This window comes from Balaenoptera ricei, chromosome 16 (assembly GCF_028023285.1).
Source record: "Balaenoptera ricei isolate mBalRic1 chromosome 16, mBalRic1.hap2, whole genome shotgun sequence".
In the NCBI taxonomy this organism is placed as follows: Eukaryota; Metazoa; Chordata; class Mammalia; order Artiodactyla; family Balaenopteridae; genus Balaenoptera; species Balaenoptera ricei.
In genome coordinates this window covers 1,035,278-1,060,128 of record NC_082654.1, presented here as the reverse complement: position 1 = coordinate 1,060,128, position 24,851 = coordinate 1,035,278, and the positions used below count along the sequence as shown (strand labels likewise).

Genomic DNA, 24,851 nt, shown 5'->3' with positions numbered 1-24,851 from the left:
CCCAGTTACCGGTTACCGAGCTGCTCGGCAGAAAGTGATGGAACTCCGCTCAGCACCCTCGTGGGGACACCCAGACGAGAGGAATGAAGGGCCCTACCCAGCACCCCGCAGCACTGGGGCAGGTCCCGAGCAAGGTCAACCCCTAAATCAACTGCTCCTGAAGCCCGAGAGGGGTCGCACGGGAGGAGGCATGGGGTTTCGGGAAGAGGAAAGGGGTCCCTTGGTTCTGGTGTGAGGAGGAAGCCCAGAGAATTCTGAACACGCACCCAACACCTGCCAAATAAGGACAGTGGCCCAGGCACCTCAGGGTTAACAGGGAAGGGGACATTTAAGATCCTATGTGTCGTAACTCCGCTTTTTAGTTGGAATCTACCTGGCACTCTGTTAAACTGCGCTCTTATTTTCTCTTTTCCTTTTCTCTGCATACCAAATCTGATATATTAATTGGGTATTTTAATCTAAAAAATTCATCAGAAGGTCTCACATCGCCATGGCAACCGTGCAGTCCCAGTAAATGCACGTCCTCAGCACAGCACCGTCACCTCTTTCAGCTCACCCTGCACGGGGCCGAGGAAGTGTGGGACCCTGTCTGGGGGGACGACTTCACACCCCGAAAGAAAGGTGGGGTGCAGCCTTTCCCCTCTTGAAAGACTGGCCTTCCGCCTTTCCAAATCCCACTCCTTCTGCCTAAATAAACCCACAGCCTTCAGGCCAAGAGCGGCACAACATTCTCTCTGCAAACACGTACTGTGATTCCCAAGTCCTGTGCACCCTGACGATAACGTGAAAACATGGAATAAAAGTGGAACAAAGTGGCCGCCCACCCAGATCACATCCACGGCCATTGGACCAGGGCCAGGCTTGGCATCCTAATCTTACCAAACAAAGCCCAGGTAAGTCTCGTGCTGTGTTCAGTTTGGAGATGTGGCCACCATGCCCCGGGATGAGCAGGTGATTGTTGGGCACATGTGCTAAAGAGCGAGCACCTGTAGCCGAAGCCTGGCACCTCTGCCGTCCTGCTTCAGGCAAATGGGGACGGGGTGGGGAGAAGGGGGTCGTGTTAAATAATTCTCAAATCAGATTGCGAGCAGCATAAATGGATTCTGTGCTCTTGGTCCCTCTTTAACGATCCTTGGATTCTGAGACATAACACACTGTGAACAGGTAGAAAAATTCTACCTTTCAAAGCTGAAGGCAGCCACTGTGCTACCTCAATTTCTCTCTTTCTACATCACCTGCCTTGGGGAGCATAATGCTAAGACATGAAAGAGTGGCCAGCTCTCAACTGACACCAGCAAGTACTGAAATCAGACATCTGATGTATTTCTCAGACGTTTTCTCATTGTGCGGCCAGAAGCTAGGTGCAAATCTGCTTCCTGATTAGTTCCTAATTCACTCTGGGCTTTCTCCACTTTGAATATTTACTCTAAGAACAAAAACATGTAACGTATGAAAGACTCCCAGCAGTGAGCTGTGTTCCAAAGTTCAGAACACGAAGACAGGTCTCCCCAGAACACACTGAGTGGGCGTGGCTGGTCCTGAATGCCCCTCCAGCAAGTCCAGGCTCCATGCCCCTCCCCGATGACCGGGGCCAGGCTCATCCGAGCCCAGGCCCACCCCCCCCCCCCCAGCAACAGGCCCCCGTATCGCTGTCTGTGAGGACTGCCCACGTGGCCTGCACATTCTCCAACACTGGCCTGAGGGCGTATTATTGTAATTTCCTATAATGCTTAAATTATTTACCAGAAATAAATAGCTTGGGCTCTTTCGGTGAGCTGTGCTCTAAAATTATAAAAGATCCATCCTACTTCTGCAGGCTGCCTACAAATGAAAAATGCATATTTCGACTATTTTAAGAAAATGTCAAAAAAACATCAAATGTGTCATCTTGTAGCATTTAACTTATCTGCATGACATCTGCAGAGAAGAGCTGTATGTCTGCCTGTGAAAGTATCACAGTGCCTCAGGGGCGGACACTGCACAGCCACCTTTCCCGAGGGTGCTAAGTGAAAAGGCCGGTGCCCAGCAGGGCTCCAGGAGGCGTGCCTGCGGGCCTTTCCTGCTTTCCACCAGCGCCCACCTCCGGGTCACTAGCTTTACCTGCAGGGGGACCTGAAGGCAAACTAGTTCCCAAAAGGGCAGGTCTTTGCACAAAGGCAAGCCTCCACCGCACATCTGAGTGCAAACGTGGGCACGCCGGCAGCCACGCGGCGCCGTCACCTACACTGAGAGCTCCGAGGGCCGGGCCCCCGCGCCACCTGTGGGGCAGGCATCTCCCTTCGCAAACTCGGCACACCTCAGGTGCAGAGTAACAACCGAGCGCTCACACCTTGCAGGAAAGGAAAATGCAAACACAGCGCCCTCGCTACTGCGGGGGCCTTCGCGCCTACCGACCGCAGACCCTCACCCCGCAGGGCCGGCCGGCCTACTCCGCCCGTCGCGCCGCCACTGGACACGGAAGACACGCGTGGGCACCGCAAGCACCGTTCGCGAGTTTCCTCGGAAACCGAGACGCCCCTGACGCCTTCCCACCGGGAGGCCTTGGTGCCCCGACCCGCGGAAATCCTCCCGCCGCGGCCCCGCTGCGAGAGCGCGCCGAGTCCCCAGACGGCGCGGGTCCCAACGCTGTCCCCGCGAGCGGCCCGGAGTCTCCGCCGCGGCCGTTCTCACCGTCCTCCTTGTCGTCAAACACCGGCCTCCGCGCGGTGGCCGCCGACATGGACGAGCCCATCCTCTTCTTCCACTTGCTCCACGGAAACAGGGGGCGCGGCTGCGCGCGGGCATCGCCCGTGTCCCTGGCCCGGGGCTGGCCGGCGGCGGGCGGCGGCGGGGCGGGGGGCGCGTCGGGGCCGGCGGGGCGCGCGCGGCCGGGGGGCGGCGAGCTGGGGGGCGCCGCGGCGCTGCTACCCCTGCGCTCGGCGCCGCTCCTCATGGCCGGGCCGGAGTGCGCGCCGCGGCCAGAGCCCAGGACATGGCCCGCCCTCCGGGCGGGGAGCAGGAGCTGGAGCGACTGGCCGCGCTCGCCTTGCGCCCCAGGCTCGGTGTTCGCGGGTCCTGGCCGCCCGGGCGGCTCCGCCGAACGCTAGCGCGCGGGGGCGGGGCCGGGGCGGGGCCGGCGGGAAGGAGTCCAGGCGGAGTGAGCGCCGGGGGCGGAGACGGGGCGGAGCCGAAGCGGGGTGCGGCGAGCGGCTACGGGTACCCGCCGCCCGCCTCAGTAGGGGCCGATGCAGCGCACAGCGACGCGGCGGCAGAGACAGAAGAGAAGGCGGGGGCCCCCTTGGCCTTTGTGAACAAAGGTGGCTTGCGGACTGCTGCCGCCCGACCCGGGGGAGCCTTAAACCTCATCCTGCGGCTCTGCCCTTGGCGAGACCACGCACGGGACCCAGGATGGGGCGGCGGGAAACGGCTGTGCGGGGGCCGAGGCCGGGTCGGTGTCAGGACGCGCAGCCCCGCGGTCCCGGGTCCGGCGCCGATCCCCCCATGCGGCTGCACCGCCGAGGGAGGGAGGTGGCGGGGCGGGGGCGGGGGCGGGCCCGGTGCGCAAGCCCCTCTCCGGTCGGCCGGCCCAGAGCCTGATAACGAGCGCGCGCGCACACGCACGCACGGGCGCGCCCGGGGTCACGGCGACGCTGGGCACACGCGCCTGCGCTCTCGGGGTACCCTTGGTTGGGTCTCCAGTCCGGCTCTCGGTGTAGTCCGCCCGGCACGGTTCCCGAGCGGAACCCCTTGGCACTCCACCGAGGGCCACTGTGAAGTTCTAGGGGCCTGGGAGGGACTTACCTGTGAACGGGGAGTGGGCAGTGAGGCCAGCAAAGTGTCCCTGTGCCCAGGGGTGCCCACAATGATCAGGAACTTCAGCAGGGTGAGGACAGGGCCTTCTCCGTCCTGTGCCAGTGACAGGGGACTGTCAGTGACTCAGTAACCAGATAAACGTGTCCACAACACCCAGCATATGGGAGCGCCCACACAGGATCGTGGGCAGTGCGTGATCACAGGACTGCTGCAGCTGGGGCGGTCGGCAGGGGTCCGAGCAAGTGACCTTGTGAAGGCCTGGGGCCCAGGAGCTGTGATGACACTGTCCCTGAGATTGAAATGAGTGTGTGCGAGGGCAGAAAGCGGCCAGTGTCTCTGGGGGACAGCGAGTGCCCGCTTAGACAGGGCATGTGCAGAACAGCAGGGGTGTGATTTGTATTCAAGTCTCAAGCCCTGAAACCCAAGCACAAACGTGCGTCAGCCCATAATTCATCCAAAAAGCCAAGCTTCCTGAGAGGGTGTGATCGTTGGCCGAGTCTCCAGTCTTCATGTGTACTTTGTCCAATAGCATCATTCTGAAATTAACACGCTGCCTGCACCTTTGTAAATAGTCCTGTTTTTAAACTCCCCTCAGATTGCGCAATTTGAATGTGCTGTTTCCTGCTGGGAAACATACCAGAACTGGCCCCAGGAAACAGGAAACAAGCTCAAATGGGATTACGATCCTGAGTTGCTCACTTATCCGGGGAAACCATGAGTCCCCTTCCCAGCAAGAAATGGAAAACCAGGTCATCCCTGGCTGTGATGCCATCCGACTTAGCCCTGGTGGGACATGGGACAAAGTATATGTGGAGGCAAGGACGTGGGGAACCAAGTGCTGGGTGGCTGGGTTGCTTGGTGATGGTATTGATTCTCGAGGTCATGGGGCTGCCTGGCTTCCGATGACTCCAGAGAGTGTGAATGGGGAGAGGAAAATGCACAGTGGAGAAGAGGAGCCCCATGGCCGCTGGGAAGGAATCCTTCCTCTCTGTTGTCATGGTACCAGGACTGAAGCACAAACTCGCTGCTTAACTCCATGAGGCTCCTAGTGTGTCAGTTCCCAGGGCTGCTGTGACAAAGGACCACAGACTTGTGGGTGAAAACAACAGAAGTGTGTTTTCTCCCCGTTCTGGAGGCCAGAAGTCTGCAATCGAGGTGTCAGCAGGGGTGGTCCCTTCTGGAGGTCCTGAGACGTCTCTCCCGGCTTCTCGCGGCTCCAGGAAGTCCTTGGCATCGCTCGGCCTGCAGAGGCATCGCCCCAAGCTCTGCCTCCATCGTCACATCGTCTTTTCATCTGCGTGTTCTCCCCTTTTCTCCTTTATCAGGACATTTGTCACAGGATTTAGGACTCACCTTAACGCAGGATGATACCTTCTTGATTTCTTTAACTTAATTACCCTCTTTCCAAGTAAGGTCACATTCACAGGTTCTGGGTGGACATATCTTTTGGGGGGCCACCACTAAACCCACTACAGTCCACCGTCTGGTCCCCCAAAATCTAAGCCCATTCCATGTGCAGAATACATTCACCACATCCGAGCATCCCCAGAAGTCTCACCGTTAGAGCTTCAACTCTAAGTCCAAAATCTCATCTAAATATTATCAGCTCAGAAGTCCCAAGTCCCACCATTAAATCAGGTCTGGGTGAGACTCCGGGTATAAGCCACCCTACAAAACACCTCTCGTGACCATCCCACTTCACAGATGAAGGAAAGAAGACCTGGGAGGCAAGTAGCTGACCAAGTTCCCAGCTGGAGCGTGGGAACGGCCCTGTTGACATCCGAGAACGACCCCCAGGCCCAGGCTTGAGCAGGAATGGGCGTTAGGACCCGCACACCCAGTAGACGGGCAGCAGACGCTTGGTGCTGCGCCCGCCCCCACTACAACCCTTCTTTCGCTGTGTAGCAGGATGCAGACAAAGGGACACGCGCAAAATATAAACGTTCTGGGAACTCCCTGGCGGTCCAGTGGTTAGGACTATGAGCGTTCACTGCCGAGGGCCTGGGTTCGATCCCTGGTCAGGGAACTAAGGTCCCGCAAGCTGCGCGGGTAGGAAAAAAAAAAAAAAAACCTTAAAAAAAGTATAAATGTTCTGAAGTGTAACAATGAAATAGCCCTTAGCGGCCACCCAACTCACCAGCAACCCCACCCTCTGCCCCGGCCTGGACTGAGGGACCACCTGTCCTCGGACCTCCACTGCATTAGTTCCTGGGGCTCTGGTAACAAAACCTGCAGACCAGGCAGTTAAATAACAGAAATTTATTTTCTCACGGTCTGAGGCTGGAAGTCTGACATCAAGGAGTCAGCAGGACTGGTTTCTCCTGAGGCCTCTCTCCTTGGTTGCAGACAGCCGTCTTCTCCCTGTGTCCTCCCGAGGTCATCCCTCTGTGTGTCTGTGTCCTAATTTCCTCTTCTTATAAAGACACCAGTCACCTTGGATAAGGGCCACTCAATGACCCCATTTAACATTAGTCACCTCTTTAAAGACCCTACCTCCAAATAAGTCACATTCTGAGGTGCTGGGGGTCAGGGATTGGATTTGAGGGACACAGTTCAGCCCATAACACCCACCAGGTGCACCCCATCTCCTGCTTCCCCCAGCTCATATTTGTCACAGGAAAATATGATTTTCCTGTCTCTTGATTTTTTGAGAGAGAACTCGTCTCTTGATTTTTTGTTTTAGAATCTTATCATTCACATTTGCAGCTTATCATTTAGTTTTGCTTGTATGAAAAGCATTTCATACTCTATGAAGTCTCCTGGAATTTGCTTTTTCTGTCAAAAGCCGTTTCTAAGATTCATTCTTGTTGTTGTGAGTAGCTATTGTTCGTTCACTTCATGGCTTTCTCTTTCTTGGCCTTTGGGGTCCTTCCCAGGTTTTGCTAAAATGAGTGAGGCGGCTGTGAATGTCTCTGCCCACGTGTCCTGATGCAACTCTGTGTCTGAGTCTCCAGAGGGGAACGGTGGGGGTCACTGCACGTGGGAATCCAGCCCGACAGGGGAGCAGGGTGCTCTCCCAGATGCCCCAAGTTCCGATGGACACCCTGACAGAAGAATGAGCTACGGGCATGAACACAGGGGTTCCCAGACTTCTTCATTTTTGCCAACTGAGCAAGGGTAAAACAGGATCTCATTTCAGATAAAACTGTATTTCCCTGCTAGCTGGTAAAGTGGAGCATCTTTTTATATCTTTATTGGCCATTTTTTTTCTCTACTGGGAGTTGTTGGTTCATATCTCTTGCCCATTAATCTAAATGTAACTATTGCCTCAATCTTTTTAAAATTGAATTATAGGAGTTCTTTATGTATTCTGCATATTAATCCTCATTGGATTATATATTGTGGATACTAATCTTTATTGGATATGAGAATTGCCAATATCTTCTCTCATTTGGGGCTCAACTTTTAATTTTCCTTATGGTATCTTTTAGATAAACAAGAGTACTTTTAATGTAGTGAATTTATCAACATCTGTTTTTATGGTTAGTGCTTTTATATCCTGTTTAAGAAATCCTTTCTTAGCCTAAGAACAAAATAAAATTCACCCATATTTTCTTCTAAGAACGTGTATAGAATAAACTCTAGTATCGACATACAGCATACATGCAGAAAATATTCCTCACTCCCTTGGTCATGGAAGGGTTGTTCTGAATGGCATCACCTGCCATGACCATAGCAAAAATCCAAAGTGATCATTTTACAACAAGGTGGGCCTTATGTTAAAATCAGTGTGAAACTCTTCAGTGGCTCTTGTAGCTGACACTTCTGGTTGCCTGCTCAGCGACCAGCCACCCCGTTCCTCACTTCTAACAGTACCTCCATTTGTTTTCAGGTATTGTGGTGGCTTTGTGATGTGTCAGTGTGGCTAAGCTGAACTACTTCTCCAGAATTCTCTTTTCTGCAGGTTTCCTAACTCGGCCCCAAGAGGCATTGTGCATGAGATTTGGGGGGTAAGGGGGAGCAGTGAGGTAGCAGCTGTAATGATTTTATACTTGGACGGCCAGGGCAGGGGCCCAGGTGTGGCTGCAGCTCGCACACAATGTCCTTTCTCTGCCAGCTCACCTCACTGGTGGGGGCCAGGCGTGCAGCTAGTCTGTCTCGCCGAGTCTTTTAGCTTCTCCAACTCCTGGGCTGGGCGTGTGTGTAGTTCTGTGACCATCGGTGCCACGTGATCCATCCATCCTCCCGCGTTCCAGCCTGGGCTCGCTGGTCCCCCCTTTACCTCCACCTTCCCTTCCTGAATACCTGCCCTGCACACTTCAAGCTGCAGCATCAGGCGGAGGGCAGCAGCCTTCAGAGATTGTCCAACCAGCCTCCGCAATGGCAAAGGTCAAAGCCCTTAATGACGTCATCCTCTAATGGCTCGCCGCCTGACTGATAAGAGGTGTGCAGACCCTCTACCTGAGTGCTTGAGAAGTGGGGAGTGGGGGGGGGGGGGTCCAGACCCACAGAGAAATCCTGATTGGTCCGAGCCCTGGTAGTGGTCTCATTTCTCTTCTGCTGATTGGTCTAGGTAGCCAAAGCGATTCCAGCCAGATCTCAGAGGCAGTTACTGCGGGGCTTCCTTCTCCTCCCCGGGTGGGCGTCCGAGTGACGACTGCAACCGGGACAGCCATCCTGTGACCCCAAGAGGACGTAGGTCTGCCTGCTGCAGACGCGAAGGTATAAAACGGGAAGGACTTTCAAGTTCTCGACGCCGGATGGTCAACTTGAAATGCGAGCCTTCCCATGTGTAAGCTGCGCTCCCCCGAAGAGCCCACCGGCAGGTGCCCCGCCGCCCGCTCCGCAGAAGCCCGCGCTCGCGCATCACGACACTCCGGGCTTCGGCACACATGTCCCCTTTGTCCGGAACGCTCCACCTCTGTGTGTGTCACCGACTGCCCGACAGAGGAAGTCGCGGGCGGCGGGCCAGCACTGCGGCTCCGGGCGGACCGCTGGAGTCTGGATGAGTGCCGCGTGCGCAGGCGCACCAGACGCATCACGCGCCCCGCGACTGCGCGCCTTCCGCGCGGCTTGGCGCCTGCGGGCCTCCGTAAGGCTGGGCATCTCCATAGCGACCGCGTGGGGCCGGCACCTTCCACTGTTGGGCTGCAGCACGCGGCGCCCGGGGCGTGCGGGCGTGCGGGTGGGCTGGCGGCCGCCGAGGGTGAGGTGGGGCTGCGGGCCCGGGGTCGGGGTCGGGGGCACCTCGAGAGAGGCTGGGGCACCGGGTGATGGGGGACGAGGGGAGAGGGGCGGGCCGGGAGCGGGGGCGCATCCCGAGAGGCTGGGGGCACCGCGGGCTTGCGGGGCGCGGAGCTGCGGGGCCCCGAGGGCGGCCGGGCGCGGTGGAGAAACCGGGGAGGGCGCCGGGACCCGGAGCCGCCTCCCCGACCCCACGGAGCCCGCCCCGCCCGCTTTTAGGCCCTGTGGTTTGGCTCTCGGTTCTGAGGCCTTCTCCCTGTTCAGAGGTTTGCGGGAGGTTGAAGCCTCTCTCCCCCTGATTCACAGAAAAGGACCCCAGGGGAGGCCCAGGGCCTCCAGGGAGCGCAGGCCGTCTGCGGTGGGTTCGCCCCCCACTCGTTAATTGCTTGACCTTTGGGCAGTTCCTCGCGTTCCCCACCCCTAAAATGGAGGGAGGTAGACGCACACACGTTTCCCAGGTGTTGGCTGTCGAGAGTTTTGTATCAATGTGCGAAGGCTTCTGAGCCCTGAAACATTCCAGTGTTGGTTGTTATTGCCGGATAAATTGGGAATTAAACACGGACGTGTGCCTCACCGAATGAGGTTCTGGTGAAATACAGTTCTTAAACTTTGTGTCGAGCAAAACTATTGTTGAACAAGTAAAATTCAATGTTCTCGTTTGACCGGTTCCCCCCCCCCCCCACCTAATTTGGTTGCTAGCCAGACCCATTGCTGATCGCTGAGTCAAAGCGGTAATCTGAGCTGTCAGGATTCCCCGTGGAGTGGAACACTAATGGAAATGCCACAGAACCGAGGGGCAAATAAGAAAGTGCGAACTTAGGAGCTCCACTGCATTTAGGGAAGGGATACATTAGCTTGTGCGCTTTGAAATCTTCTGACTTGTTTTCATCCCTAAAATAGCCATTGCATTTTCCAGGAATTAAAAGTTAAATCTTGGGACTCCATGGTGCAAAGGGAGGAGCAGAACATTTTAATCTGAACCTTCTTGCAGTCCAGTTTGTTTTACAAAAGTCAAGTTTATGATACTGATTATTAGAAACACTGGCTTTGTAAGCCAGCACAAATCTGCCATGAGCTAGCCAGTGAGAGTGTGCCCGTGTACCTAGGTGTTGGCTGTATCTCCTCTCCCTGTCTGCAGGTGACTCCAGACCTGGGCGGATGAGCGGTGGTCCCCGGTGACGGATGGAGGGAAGCAGCTCCTGCAAGGTTCCCTGCGGCGCTGGTCAGGCTAGGAGCAAGCCTGCATCCCCCTCCAGAGACGCTCACGAGGGTGTCAAGGCGGTCATCCTCTCTTCTTCAGCAATTTTAGACTTGAGTCAAAGTGGTCTTCACCATTTAGGAGAGATCTTTAAAGATCTCAACCTCAGAGTGAGTGGGGCGCCTCTGGGGCATGGTACGTATGTGCCACATAGACGTGATTGAAGGCTCTTCTTACCTGCAGTTTTCTTTTAGAGAGAAATTCGAGAATGAGATAGAGGAGGGTTAACTTGGGGTTTTGTGCACTGCTCTGATGTCCTCTGATGTCACAGATGATGAAGACTCTGATGTCCTCTCCTGGGTTGGGGGGGGGGGGACTTGCCAAAAACACCCTTGGTCTCTTAATCAAAACACAACACCCCTAAAATAAGTGCAGTAAAAACTGTCACCCACAGCTTTGCAGATGTCACAGGCTTGACTCTACCTGGTGCCTGGTGCCTTCACCAGGTCCGGCCCTTGCCTGCTTGAGATCTAGTGGGTCTGTCTCCTCCCGCGATTTCTAGAACAAGGTTCCATCACACAGCCTTGAAGGGCGACGGTCAGGGGCCCTCACCAGCAGTTCTCTCACTGCCCAGCAGTCACGCAATTTCCTTAAGCCTCATTTTGTCCTCACCTGGAAGATGGGAATGAGAATCTATTTATGGGTTATTAGGAGAATTAAATGATAAGCATATAAGGCACAGTGTCCTCAACATGGTACACACACCCACGCATTGCACTGTTACCCTGTTGATTGACGGTTTTGAGTGCTTTTACAAAAGCCGTGTACGTAGATTTTAAGTAGCTGCTTAGTTTGTTAACCCCAGTTGTGTTACACACCCTGTTTTTCCCATCAGGCAAGCACTGGTCTTGCGGTCTCTTTCCTTAGCACTGACCTCCATGAGTGATTATTGGGTCATCACTGGTAATTACTGGTAATGCACCACTTTTAGTGAAGCAAACGCTCTCAGCTCTGAACAAGGAACCCAACAGTGTCATGCATAAAGAAAGAAGGAGGAAATTCCAGAGCCTTCTTCAGGCTTAATGAAGAAACTTTATAACTATTTATGCTTCTCAGAAAACGGAGACGTCAATATACATTTTACTACCATGGCAACAAATCACTGAGTGAGGTGACCACTCAGAGTCGTGGACTTTTAGGGGGTACGGGTGCACTTTGCAGCCATCGCAACGCTCTCTAGAGCCACCATCATCACCTCCAGAGACCCTTATGATCAGGGAACACAGACCCCCATCTTCACACGGCCTCACAGAACCGAGGAGGGAGGATGGGCTCGTGCGATGCACTCAAACCGGCCCCTATGGGGCGAAGGCGAATGCTAGCTTGTCTTTCTGAGATTTCCCTTTCTGGTGTTTACCAGGATCTGCGGCTTCAGCGCTGAGCCCGAGAGAGCAAGAGCCTAAAGCTGACCTGGCGGCCGGGCCAAGAGTGGCCCGGCGCGAAGGCGTCCACACGCTGTGTCCAGTCGCCACTCACTCCCCAGAGGCTGCACCCGCCGCCAGCAGGGAGCGATGGTGCCGCGCCTTAGCTGCTTAGGGATTGTGTTTTCAGCATATTTGTGGAGTGTGGTTTCTAGCCAGTGTTTCTCAAGTTTCCGCCATAAACTTGAAGGGACTTGGAAGGTGGTGTTGGCAGCAGAGCCGGGAGCTGAGAAGCTGGTGGGGAAGGAGCAGCCTGCTGGCGCCGCGCGCCGTGCTCCGTGGGCTTTCACAGAGCAACGCAGTCGTGCTGGCTCGTGCTTACCTGCGCTCCTGTGTGCCAGGCGCTGCTCGCTTGCTGCACCTGGTACAGGCCAGGCCACTGGAGCACAGAGAGGTTCGGGAACTTGCTTTAGGTCACACAGCTCATAGGTTTTCAAAACCTAGATTTGAACCCAGGCAGCCTGGCTTCCAGGCCAGTGCCCTTAACGTCTACACTCTGCTGCCCTGGTAAATAGAGACGCAGAAATACATACGTGTGTATAGTATATGTGATCATGTAAATCTATGCAACGTGTATCAACAGCATTAGAGAAGGGATTTCTGTGTTACCCACAATCCTGCCACACTGTGACTGTAAAATCGTACTTGTATGTATCGCGGGGCGAGGGTCAGTGTGCGTGTGCTTTGTCCTCTCCCCTTCCCTACTGTCCTGTCTTATTTATGATCCGACCTAAGGGCCCACTGGGTGATGTATCAGACTTCCTGACCTGATGGTTACTGGCTGTTTTTGTGCGGCCATTGCTACCACAGAGGATGCCAGAGCTAACTCAGTGTGTGTGTCCTTTAGTTTCCTTTTCAGTGTCTCCTTGCATGAGAACCAAGGCCCGGACGTGGCTCCCACCCTCGTTCTCTGGGCAGCGTGGGCCCGGGAGGGAGAATAGGATTCAGACACACTTGGGGATGAAGTTAGATGTTAAAGGATAGTTGATGGGAGAGGTGTGATGTGCACAGTGGTGGCGTCTGAACTGCCAGCCGGGCGAGACGCCGCGTCTCCAGGCCGGGAAGCCACTCTAGCAGCTGCGCGGTGAGGCCTGGCCTCGTTTTTCTGACGCTTGTGTCTCCCGTTTAAACGACTTAAGGATAAATGTTATGGGTTTTCTTTTAACTTGGTATGTATGATTGCAGTCACTAGTGGAAATGCTTTGAGGATGTGTCATGTTTTAAAATTTAGTTGGTTGACAAAAACATTCTTTTTTTTCTCCCCCTGGAAGCAATTGCACCTTCAGCAAAACGCCCCCTGCACGATTCCTAAAGACTTCTTTCAGTGACTGCCAAACCTCACCTGGCTGGACCTCTGCTCTAGTAGGATCACAGCGCTTCCTTCTGGGATCGGCTGTCACAAGTGAGTTGCATGTTCCTTTTCCCAGGTTAGGAGGTCATCATCATCTCCTTAAAATGCCCGAGGGCCTGTTCTTTGGCTGCCTAGCCACACCCCACCCCACTGAATGTCGACTTTGGAGCAGAAGCGTGTAATGGGGTTTCCAAAGCCGGCTCGGAGGTGCGGTGGCTGCAGGTACCAAATGCACCTGTATGGTTATAGTTTAGGACACGTAGCACCGCAGAGCACGTTGGCACCACAGCGCCTCTGCTGGATGGTCCACGCGGCTTTTGCAGCCGGTTCCGTCTCTGACTCCCTCACGTGAAGCTGCCTGAAGGGTCAGAAATACTGTCCGTGAATTAAACCAGCGGCTTTGCTCCCAAGGGCCCGTGCGTAACTGCACTGGTTCCTGGTAAACAATGAGTCATTCTTCCTTTTTGGGAAAATCGGAAACCCCAAAGCAAGCTCTGTGCCATCCAGCCACATTCCTGCCACTCCGATGCCGGGCGTCTCCTAGTACTCCCACTTCTAGAACTGGGGCCAAGCTGCTACCCCCTTCACCCGCCCCTCCCAGCAGCCCCAGGTCAGCCGGCACCCCCCAGTCCTGGAGCCACGTGCAGCGTGAGGCCACTGCGCTCTCCTGGCCCCTGTGCCTCAGTGCCCAGTGCTTCCATGCCAGCTTCTTAACCCTTAGGAAACCTCACGACGTGAATTTCAGACACACCTTTAACATTAGTGCATGCTGGGCAGAGGGAAAAGCACGTGCAAGGGCCATGAGGTGGCCGTGTCCTTGGGGACGGGAGGGGCGGCAGGGAGGCCGTGTGGTGGAACAGAGGAGGGAAGGGGCAGGAGGTGCCTGCAGAGGCAGTCGACCAGAGCTGGTAGGCGCGATCGCTAGTTTGACTTTCATCACGAAAGAGACAGGAAGTCACAGATGGTTTGAAGGGAGGGACGGGGCTTTAAGATCACTCTGAAAGGAGGAGTGAGCGTGCCGCCGCGTGGCCATTTAGGCCGCTGCAGCCGTCCACGCAGGAGAGCCGGGGGACTCAGGTGGGATGGACGGCGTGGGAGGAACAGAGGGGTCCAAGGGTGACCCCCTTCCTGCTAGAGTCATTGCAGCCCCCGTGAAATGGCAGAGTAGAGGCGCAGAGGCCCTTCACTTGCCTGAACTACTGCTCACTGGCTTTAAAAGTATGTTTAAAGAAGTGAGTATTTTATCCATGTAACAGTAAGAGAAAATCCCCGTGCGCCATCCGTGCCTTTACAGGCTCAGCAGGGAAGCAGCTAGTTTCTGTTGACAAGCGGGTGTCTCTGGCAGGGTGGGGACACCCCCGGAGCTCCCGGGCCTTCCTGGACCCACTGGGTCGGCCCCTGGTTGCCTAGAGCAGTGTCCGCAGCTCCAGCCAGCGCGTCCGCCAGCGGCAGTGTGACAGGCAGCTGTGCCTTCTCTGCTTCCACCTGGTCCCCGCCGGCGTGACCTGGGCGGCCCCAGGCGTCTCTGAGTGTGTGTCAGGGAGGCTTGGGGAGGCTCCGCTCTTCCCGGGGTCCTGGGCTGATGTGTCGAGGGCAGTTTCATGCTTCTGGTTCATGGCTGTCTTAGCAAAATGGCACTCAGTTCTGGAGAGTAATTGCTCCTCAAAGGATAAAAATAAACTAGGGCTTGTGCTCATAAGCACTATTCTTTATTCTAAAATAAATACGTGGTCTCAAGTTTTGGAATTCTTTGATTTTGCCAGTCAAAGCCAGCTGCTTAATGTTGTCTAAGATATAATTTTGCATGTGATTTATAACCAGTTATATCATTAAAATTAGATCAGCTTGCTAAAGAGCTGAAACATTCATTAGAAATTTTAAGTAATTATGGGCTTATTGAAAGCCTTAAGCTTTCCAGAAAGCCTAATTAAAACAATGCCAGTGTTCCTGTTCTCCCCCACTCAGTGTCTTAGATGTGTAAGCTTGCTAGCAGGGAGAGAAGGTTTAAAAAGGTACATCAGTATATATGCTTAGGCAAGCAACTCCAGTCCAGTACATAAATGTGTGGCGTTCAGTTGAAAGTCAGTGAAATGAAATAATCAGTGGTTTACTGATAGTATTTGTGAATTTATCACTTAAAAGTGTGCACAAGAATATTTTAATGTATTATTATATAAGGTGGAAAAATCCCCTGTACACTTTCAGGTTCATAGTTGGCTAACATGCCCCCCCCAAAACAAACAAACAAATAGACAAACAAGTGGGCTGGAACATCCTTGGCTTTGAGAAAGGTGTGTTGGAAGGTCCAGGGTACGTGGCGGCCTGCACATCCTGTAGAAGAATCTTAGAAAAGCAAACTCTGTCCTCCTTGGCTATTTTTGTATTAGCAAAATTAAAAGGGGAGTAAACCAAAACCAGTAAGTTGAAGTAACAATGTTTAACTAATTTGCCTTTGTGTTTACCAAGGAAAGTTTAATTCCCCAAGTTTACTTTTTAAAAACTTTAAATAATAGGAAAATCCAAGACAGTAAAAGGAAAGAGAATTGTCTAATCCTCAGGTAATCCGATTTTCCTTTGGGGCTGCCAGTCAAAAAGTTAAACTTAGTTTAGATGAATACTTACTAGAGCTCTCAATTCTGTGTCTGTGAAACTGTATTTTCTCCTTTCACATCTTGGGGACTCTGGTCAGTGTGATGTTGAATTTTAATTTTTTCACCTTCCACGGAAAATGAGACGTGAGACCGCCCCTCCCTCTGGCCGGAGCATCATTTGCTGATGGGGTCTGCAGGGGGCTGTCTATGTCTGAGGAACGTTTTTTGGGAAAGGAAAGCTGAGGATGTGGGTACAGGCTGGCCTGAATTCCAGGCCACTCTGCTCCGCACTGGTCTCCCAGGGCTGGCGGGGCATGGAGCGCGCGCCCAGCGATAGAGAAGGCAGGCGGGGCTTCTCTGTCCCCCCCGGGGCTGTGAGGTCCTCCCCCGTGAGACCGCGGCTGTGTCTGCTGCAGGGCAGGTGTGCGGGGCGCCAGACTGTCCCTGGCGATTAAATAGTGCCTCGGCCCCAAGGATTCCTCAGTCTCTCCGTGAAGCCTGGGTGGAGCAGGGGAGGGGACGGGCGTCCTGCCTCTGCCTGGACGCCCAGGAGAAAGGGCCATCACACCCTTCGGCTGAAACACTGAATGAGCCAGGGCATTTGAAGTCTTTTTACACCAGATTTTAGCTGGTGATCCCTGAAAGCAACCGAGAAAGAGAAAATGATCATTAATAACGATGGAGCCCTGATGAAATGTGGAGAAACAAAAGCAGCCGAACAAAAGGGGCAAGATAGAGCTTAATGTGAACTATTTATCGTCCATCGTCATTCAATTAGTAAATTTTCATTGGACATCTTCTACCTATCTATGATATGCCTTTTGCTAAACCTTGTAAGGGATATTAATAGCTATTAAGTGACAGAAGAGATCCCTGGTCAAATACTGGGAGAAACACCCCTTCACCATGTTTCCTGGCTTTCAGTCTTCAAAGAGGCCTTAGTGTGCGAATTATTCATCTCTAAGCAGAGCGGATACTCTGTCTCCCGGACATCTTTCCGTGACTGTTCTCAGCCAGGGCGATCGTGCCGCAGTGGACATGGGCATCATCTGGAGACCTTGTGGTTGTCACAGCCTGGGGAGGGGGCATCTGGTGGGGTGAGGCCAGGATGCCGCTAAACACCCACCGGGCTCGGGACGGTCCCCCCAGCAAAGAACTGCCTGGTCCCGAGCGTCCGCGGTGCTGAGGCTGAGAGCCTGACCAGATGCTGAGACGTGGAGTCTATTTGCTGGTGGGGACAGAGCGTGGGGTGAACGTGTGCACGTCTGCGTTGAAGCTGCCCCCTTAAAGAGAAGACAGATGAAGAAATTTGATGGTCATTTGATTTTCTGCTTTTTAAATTACATATTTTTTGTTTTGTTTTAAAGGCATTTGAAAACTTTGCTTTTAGAAAGAAATCCTATCAAAATGTTACCTGTGGAGCTGGGTAAGTGCTAAAACAACAAAATAAAAGGTGGTTTTAAATGCGGCCTTCTGCAGTTACCAGACCTGTAATGGAAATACAGGCCCGACCCAGCAGGGAAGGCCAGCCGATGCTTTAAATCCCTTCTACACCATCCTTCTGGCCCCTGAGATAACACGGATCCCATCGCCAGAGCTATACACCTTATACACGTTATAACGTGTATAAAGCTCTACACGTTACTGCTATAAGGTGTGTCCTATATGTGAACACAGTGTACGAACAATGCAAACGCGGAGCCCTGTACCTGACGCTCAAGGAAGATCAGCATCAGGCCCTTGTGGCCCCAGGTGTGCTCCTGAGTCCACCTGCCCCCCTTCCCCCGGCCGGCGTGATTTTTGTTCATCCTTCACTGCTTTCCTTGAAAGCTTTACCACTTACTATCCCTACACAATACATGTGTAAAGGGCCTTCCTTTCAAACGTTTTCTAAGTTGCATCATCCCTTGTGTATTCTTGGTGACCTGGCGTCTGGGGGCTCAGCACGATGTCTTTCAGGTTTGTCCATGTGGATGTGGACAGCTGTCGTGTGTTCATTTCTGTTCGTTCTCCAGTGAACGGTTAGCTCCATTGCCTCCTTCCTGCCTTTTGTGCTGCTGTTTTCGTGAATTTTGCTTTTATATGTGTAGTGGATCTAGCAGACACTCTTTAAACTGTCTTATTTATGTTCTCTCACATGGTCGCCCTTCTGGAGCTCTTCATTTCTTCTTGAGGTTTCGTGCTTCCATCTGGGATGACTGTGTTGGCCTGAAGATCTGTCTTTTGTGTTATACTGAGTCTTATTGTAATGAATTATTTCAGGATTTTAAAAGGTCATCTTTATTTTCCCTTCATTTTTGAAGGTGGTTTTAGCAGACTGTATAGGCTCCTAGACTTTAGGCATCGTGACTGCTTTAGAAATACCTTTATTGTCTTGTGGACTCCATCGTCTGTCGAAAAGTCAGCAGTCTTACTGGTTTTCCCTTAGAAGTAATACATCTTTTTTCTCTTGCTGCTTTAAAATTTTTCTCTTTTTGTTTAATTTTCAGCAGTTTGTTTTTGTTTTTATAAATTTATTTATTTACTTATTACTTATTTTTGGCTGCGTTGGGTCTTCATTGCTGCACATGGGCTTTCTCTAGTTGTGGCGAGCGGGGGCTGCTCTTCATTGTGGTACAGTGGCTTCTCTTGTTGTGGAACGTGGGCTCTAGGCATGTGGGCTTCAGTAGTTGTGGCACGTGGGCTTAGTTGCTCCGTGGCATGTGGGATCTTCCAGGACCAGGACTCAAACCCGTGTCCCCTGCATTAGCAGGCGGATTCCTAACCACTGCGCCACCAGGGAAGTCCCCATTTACTGTTTTTGTGTTTTGCCGTTTTGCTTGACTTTAAAAACTATCTTTGCTTGCATTCACCCTCCTTCTGTTTGGTGTCACGATGGGTCCAGTTTGTCTCTGGCTCTAAGTCGATTGTCCACAAGCAAATTGGACAAATATGTTCATTTCTAGTCACTCCTTAGGATTTTTTAAAGCATATCTTTGCCCATTTTGTGAACTGTTTTTCTTTAAAAACACTGATCCCCAGCGTGTAGTGGTCAGGACTTCGCCGTCCTGGACTCGCGTGTGCCGCACCTGGTGCAGACACCGCGTGTCCTGCTCGGCCGCCCTCGGGGGTCCCTTGGGAGGAGACCTAGGCCTGGGGTCTCATGAGGCAGTTGCAGTCATGCCAGCACATGACATCCAGGTGTTCACCTGGTTCACCTGTTCAGATTCCACACTCTCCTAAGAATATGAGAGAAAAGTTTTCGCTTCAGGAAACAGAGTTGTAAACCACTGACACTGAACATATTTTTTAGAATTTAATATTGTGTAATTAAAACCCATTGTCTTTCAACCCCAATTGTAGTTTCTGTATGTATTCATACAAAGAGGGCTATATTGGTTCAAGTATAATAGATACATAATCGACTAGAAAAAAAGGTAGAAAATAGCTAAATAAATTAGGCTGAAAGGCTGAAAATGAGTTCACTCTGTACAAGAAGGTAACTTGGACAGGACAAGGCTGTTTCAATGTGTTTAAGAACACAAGGGGCTGCTGGGTCTGGAGACCCCGCCCCAGGGCTGAGGCCAGGCTTGGTGGGCGAGCCCCGCACCCTCACACCCTCACACCCTCAGCCCAGCTCCAGGCCCAGGCCACCTGGCTGTCAGCACATCTGGGTCCCTGCACGTCACGGGAAAGGAGGCCTTGTGAGGCCAGGTGACACCTGTCTGTGGGAAGCTGTGGCCCTAACGCCCGATGAGGGATCTGGCATAAATTGTGGATGAATACGTTGTGGGCCAGTTTTCTCTCACATAACTTTCCTAGAGATCAAAGTGTTTAAAAGTGAGCAAAAGCATTGCAGTAAAAATTACAGGTGTGTGGGCTGAACATCAATTAGAAGCAGATACCAGAAGGTCTGGACGGGGCAAATATCTTCATTTATATGGATTTACGTGCAGTGTGAGGGCCTGGGGCACAGGGGCCACCCCCCACCCAGCCTTCTGCGCAGGGAGTGGGCTCCAGGCTTGCACGCGCCTCGGGCGCGGAGGTGCAGTCTACTAAAGCGGCCTTTTATTCGCTGTCGGTTTCCCCAGTTAAAAAGAGGACCGTGAGTGAGCTGCCCCATCCACTGTTGGATTTATCCAAAGAACGTGTGCCTGACAAAGAAGCCATTCATTCTCAGGAGGCAAAGGGAACCGTGTTAACAGAAAAGGCAGGCTTTTTCCCACCTGTGGAAAACCTAGACCCGCGTGAGCGCAGAAGGTCCACCGAGCCTCCGGAGGACTGGCCGAGCGAGGAGGAGATCAGGCGCTTTTGGAAGCTGAGGCAGGAGATCGTGGGGAGCGAGCCCGCGGAGGTTCCTGAGAGCCAGCGCCTGCCGGTGGAGCTGCCCCCGGCCCTCAAGGCGGTGCTGCGCGACAAGGAGACGCGGCGACCCCGCCCGAGGCCCGTCTTCAGGTAGAAGTTGAAAGCAAAGGTGTACTCCCTTGATCTCTGCACGGCTGTAATATCATTTTGTGATTCTCTGTTAAGACATCAGGTGGACGTGTGTCCACGTCGCCATCGTTTGTTACACAGCAGATGCCAGGCCTGGTTTAGGTTAAAGTTACCCAGAAAACAGGCTCAGAGGAAGAGGTTACACGAGAGAAAAACTCAAATCCTGTGTGTGGGTGTGTGGTGTGCACACGTGTGTGGATGTGTGAATATGCAGAGAGAACGTGACCCAGTGACGTTGGGGAAGACGGCTCATACGTCGGCAAGGGCGGTGACGTCACGTCCAGGGCACAGACCATGGTTAGTGGCCACTCTGGTCTGTGGCCCTGTGGACGGCGTGAACACGCGCCCCGCGTGTTTGTGGTAAAAGTCTGTGGCGGGACAGTGAGGAAGGGCCCGTCCGAGAAGGCTGCCCTTGGGCACTACTGGAAAACAGAGTAAAGAGCTTTGATCCACGTGAAAGGTGTGCACGTGGCTACTGCACTGTTGTTTCACCTGTTCTGTAGGTTTGAAAATTTTTCAGAGTAAAACCTTGTTCAAGTGTGATTACCTGGCCATAGCCCTGGGAGGGCTGGAGGCAGGCAGGGCAGGTCTCCCCAGCCCACAGACCCCCGGAACCAAGTCGGTACCTCGTCCAAGTCAGCGCGAGCCTTTTCCCGGCATGGCGCGGTTTCACCGGTCCCAGGTGTAGGTCCAGCCGTGGCCCGGCCTGGGGCGCGGGGAGGAGGCCCCGACGGCCGACCCGCCTACGTCGTGGATCCTGGGGGTGGCGGCGGTCCGCGACCGTCGGGGCCTCTCCGTGCAGCCAGCCCGCGGCCCTGCACTCACCCTCGGGGCCGTCACGGGGTTCATTGCGGTGCTCGGCTGACGACCTGGTATCATCGTAGGACGAGGACGCCCTCCTTCAAGAGCGTCCTGCCCGAGCTGGCCCCACGGCAGCAGGCCCTGGGCCGCACCGGCCTGCCGGAAGGGAGCCGGGGCCTGGCCCTCCGGGAGCTGCGGGAGAAGCAGGCCCAGCTGGAGCAGCGCAGGAGGTGAGGTGGGGGCAGCGGGGCGGCCCTGGCCTCGCCTGGCCGCTGTCCTGCTGCTCCTCGCGGGGCGTGTGGCCGGGCCGGGCGCAGGCCCGCGCATTCGCCGCCCCTTCGGCCCTGGTCCCTCCTCTGGTTCCTTGCTCTTCCTTTACCCGTCCTCTCCTGTCAATCACTCGGCTTACAGGTCTTGTTTAAGGAAAGTGGCTTAAAAATAACGTGCCCGTCTGGCGGGTGCGCTCCTGCCTCTGCCCCACGGGGCTGCTGCTGGCTCGGTCGGCCTCGGCGGGGGGCCAGCTCGGGCCCTGTCCTCACTGTCTCCTCTGTCCCCTCTGTCCTCCAGCCCCGCCAACTGCCTGTCTCCACCGTGCTCTGGGCCCGCGAGGCCGGCTGGCGTGGACGGCGCCCTCCACCTTCTGGTTGGGTTTGGCCAGGGCGGGCTCCGGCGGGAGGTCAGAGAGAAGCGGGGAGGGAGGGCAGGGGCCCTCTGCCCCGCCCGCCGCTCCCGTTCCTGGGTGCCAGCGGCCCCTCGGTCCCTCACCCCAGGGCCCCGGGGTGGCCGCAGCCCGTCCTCCTAGCAGGGCCCCTGCTCCGCCTTGTGAATAAACCCTCCTGAAATCACCCGCCTGAGTGTTTTCTCTCAGGGCCCCGCGGATGCAGACGGTTCGCAGAACACGTGTTCTAATGGGCCAGCGTGGTGGTCCCGACACCAGACGTGCTTTTCAAGTCGGGTTTCATGTCCTTCAGGGAGAGGCTGGGTGACAGTAGGCCCTCAGGCCTGGTCAGGGCGCACGGTGTCCCTGCCCTGGGGCTGGCATCCTGACGGCAGGGGCGCAGCCAACCGACAGCGAGGCTCAGATGTGACTGCATGGCCTGGGCCCCCGGGGCCGTGGTGGTCGCGGGCCACGCCCCAGAGTCTCCCCAGAGCGTCCCCCTGCGGGCGTCCAGGCCCCTCTCTGTGCGTCCCGGCGGCCCTCTGCCCTGCGCCCAGGCAGGTCCCGCTGCTGCCCGGCTGTGGAGGCTCAGCACCGGCCCCCCCCCGCCTTGCTAAGCACCTCTGTCTCCGAGGCTCAGCTGCCCCCGCAGCCGCCGTCCTCACCAGGCGCCCGCCGTCCTGGCTCGGGTGGGCGCCTGGCTGGGGACCTCGGGAGGCCGGGCGGGACGTGCCCCTCCCCCCAGGTCGGGCTCCCCAGTGCCCAGGGTGCCGCCCGCCTTCGCTGAGGGCGGCTCTTGAATCAAAGGGCGAGCAACAGCTCTCTCCCTGGTTTCTGTGCCGGGGGCCCCGAGACCACGTTCGGTGGCCTCCTTGGCAACAGCGTGGGGACCCCGTCCAGTGGCTTAGTCTCCGCACAGCCCCGTGGAGCACGTCACACTTCCTGGCTACCTGTGCTCCTGCGGCTCCTGAGAACGCTGCCCTGTACCTCTTCAGGGACCTTCCAGCCCGTTTCCCAAGAGGTGGCAGAGACAACGCCAGGTCCCCTGCGCCCAGGAGCACCGCCCCTGACGTCGCATAGTGACAGTTCCATGCGGGAGCACCGGCTTGGGTTGGGGGCTCGGGAAGCAGCCTCGCGGGCGAGGCGGGCTCTGCAGGGGTGCAGAGGGGGTGCCTGGCCCTCCCTCGGGCCTGGAGCCGGGGGAGCACGTAGCCAGATTCTGCCGGCACCGAGATCCTGCCTCATCGTGGAGATAGGACAGAGGCCCTCGCAGGGCAGCGGCCAGAGCCCAGGAGGGCCCAGCTGCGGTGACCCTGGGGACCAAAGGGCCCCCGACGCAGGCAGCGGGAGAGGCCAGGGCAAGTCTGGGATGGTGGCCAGGGTCTGGGCCCACGATGGAGGGCTCTGCTGAGAGGGGAGACCGAGGGCCAGATGTGCAGGTGGGATGGGAGGGCGCTGAGCGTGGGAATCCGTGGAAGATCCAGGAGTGGGGTCAGACAGGCAGGTGGAAACCCAGGCTGGAGAGGCAGCGTCCAGAAGCAGAGCGCGTGGCGGGTGAAGCCCTGGCCCCGTCCCGCCCCCGTCGCCGTCGCCGCAGCCCGGGCAGGGGTGGGTTCTGTTCAGCTCAGAGGCTACCCAGTGTTGCGGTGCCTCTGTGCCCGCGTGGGCAGCGAGTCCCCTGGGCGTTGCTGTGGGCGGTTCGCGGTGCAGCGGGCGAGACGCAGCCAACAGCACAGTGACGCCGCGGGTGACGGGGCTGGAGAGACAGGGCTCACGCTCCTAGGTGAGGCTCGGGCGTCTGAGAGGAAGTGGACCGGTCAGCATCCCCGGGCCACGTGCAGACCAGTGAATGCCTGAAGCCTTTGCTGCGGAGCTCGTGGCCGTGGCCCCGACCGGGCCTTCCCTGAAAAGTGTCCTGGTGCCTCACTGGGCAGGGGCGGGGCAGGGCCTGGCTTGTCCCCGCCCAGGGAGCTCTGCCCAGACGTGCGTTTCAGAGCCCCCAGGATGCCCGTGTGTCCGGCCACGGGGCCAGGAGTGAAGGGCTTTTGTGTGAAGCTTTAAAAGTGACAGTAGAAATCCTTGTAGGGACCTTCCTGGCGGTCCAGTGGTAAAGACTCACCTTCCAGTGCTGGGGGTGCGGGTTCGATCCCTGGTCGGGGAGCTAAGATCCCACATGCCTCGCGGCCAAAACACCAAAACATAAAACAGAAGCGATATTGTAACAAATTCAGTAAAGACTTTAAAAATGGTCTTTTTTTAGACCACATCAAAAAAAATTAAAAAAAAAAAAAAAAGAAATCTTTGTAAGCTGCGCACAAAGCTGCCTTTAACAACATTCGTGTTCCGCTGTGTCCTCCAGAGACAAGCGAGCACTGCAGGAGTGGAGGGAGCTGGCCCAGAGGATGAAGAGGAGGAGGGAGGGCTCAGCCACCTCCCGACCCCACGGAGGAACCTGGTACGTCTGGGGAGGGCAGCCCGTTCAGCCCCGAGGGGTGGCGCGGCTGCCGGAGTCCGGGTTCACAGGTGAAGGAGGCTGCCTGCTCCGCAAAGCCTGACCGCTCGCCGGCCTCTGTCACTCAGCCAGCAGTGACCTCCCTGCCGAAAGCAGGCCAGCAGTGGGCCTCCCAGCGCCCCGCACTGGCCCGGGCCCGTCCTCCCTGTCCCCCGGCCTCCCCCAGCCGCCCTTCTGCAGCCCCGGTGCCACTCCCGGCCTCCCGGGAGCTTCCCTGTGGCACTCAGACCCCGTCCCCCACCAGCCGCCCCGCACTCCTCCTGCGTGGGCTTCAGGCCGGCCGGCCTCGTGGGGGGAGCGTCGCTGCCCCTCGCCCTCCTCTGGGGGAGCTGCGCGCGCGCCCTCCTGGGGACGCCCCTGACCACCTTGCTCCCAGGTCCAGGGAGAGGCTGTGTGTCCTCGCCTGGAGGGCCGTCCCGAGGCCTGTCCGGTCCTCTCTGTGCCCGAGCTCCCCGAGGCGGCTCTGTCCCGGCGTCCAGGCCTCTCCTCCGGGCAGACTGGTGCACCTTCTCCCCCCTCCCCCCTCCAGGGTTGTATTTAAGCATCGTTATGACCGTGGTGGCTGTCGCACGGGGAGCTGCTGCAGGTCACTCGTGCTTAAATATGCGTAACATATGATCAAACGTACCATCTTGACCGTCGTTAAATGTACAGTTCAGAGGCATTTAGGACATTCCCACTGTGTAACCATCACCACATCTGTCTCCAGAACTTTCTCATCTTCCCAAACGGAAACTCTGTCCCTGTTAACCACCAAGTCCTCACCCCCCTCCCCCGGCCCCGCCCTCTACTTTCTGTCTGTGTATTTGG

The 24,851-nt window shown here is 55.6% G+C and overlaps 2 protein-coding genes across 4 annotated transcripts in view; one reads left to right on the top strand and one right to left on the bottom strand.

The window, feature by feature from the left end:
• Positions 1 to 3,820, bottom strand: part of STK32C (serine/threonine kinase 32C) — an 84,528-nt gene extending 80,708 nt beyond the window's left edge. Inside the window, exon 1 of one of the 2 annotated variants that reach the window (XM_059899289.1) lies at positions 3,781 to 3,820. Coding sequence is in view for 1 of the 2 variants with exons in the window: in XM_059899288.1 (XP_059755271.1) it covers positions 2,671 to 2,932 (262 nt within the window). In the remaining variant the exon portion in view is untranslated. Of the gene's footprint in view, positions 1 to 2,670; positions 3,070 to 3,780 lie in introns of those variants that run through there. The other variant, XM_059899288.1, reaches the window with a different exon arrangement.
• Positions 3,821 to 8,839: 5,019 nt separating this feature from the next.
• LRRC27 (leucine rich repeat containing 27) lies at positions 8,840 to 21,716 on the top strand. Of its 2 annotated transcripts, none has more exons than XM_059900096.1 (7): positions 8,840 to 8,938; positions 10,115 to 10,344; positions 12,927 to 13,057; positions 16,965 to 17,023; positions 19,668 to 20,031; positions 20,955 to 21,101; positions 21,439 to 21,716. In XM_059900096.1, exons 4-7 carry the CDS (start codon positions 17,005 to 17,007, stop codon positions 21,671 to 21,673), a joined length of 765 nt encoding a protein of 254 aa, XP_059756079.1. In that variant the 5' UTR covers positions 8,840 to 8,938; positions 10,115 to 10,344; positions 12,927 to 13,057; positions 16,965 to 17,004; the 3' UTR covers positions 21,674 to 21,716. The 2 variants fall into 2 exon arrangements, with proteins under 2 accessions (XP_059756079.1, XP_059756078.1); XM_059900095.1 differs by having other exon boundaries at positions 10,115 to 10,369.
• The last annotated feature ends 3,135 nt before the right edge of the window (positions 21,717 to 24,851 follow it).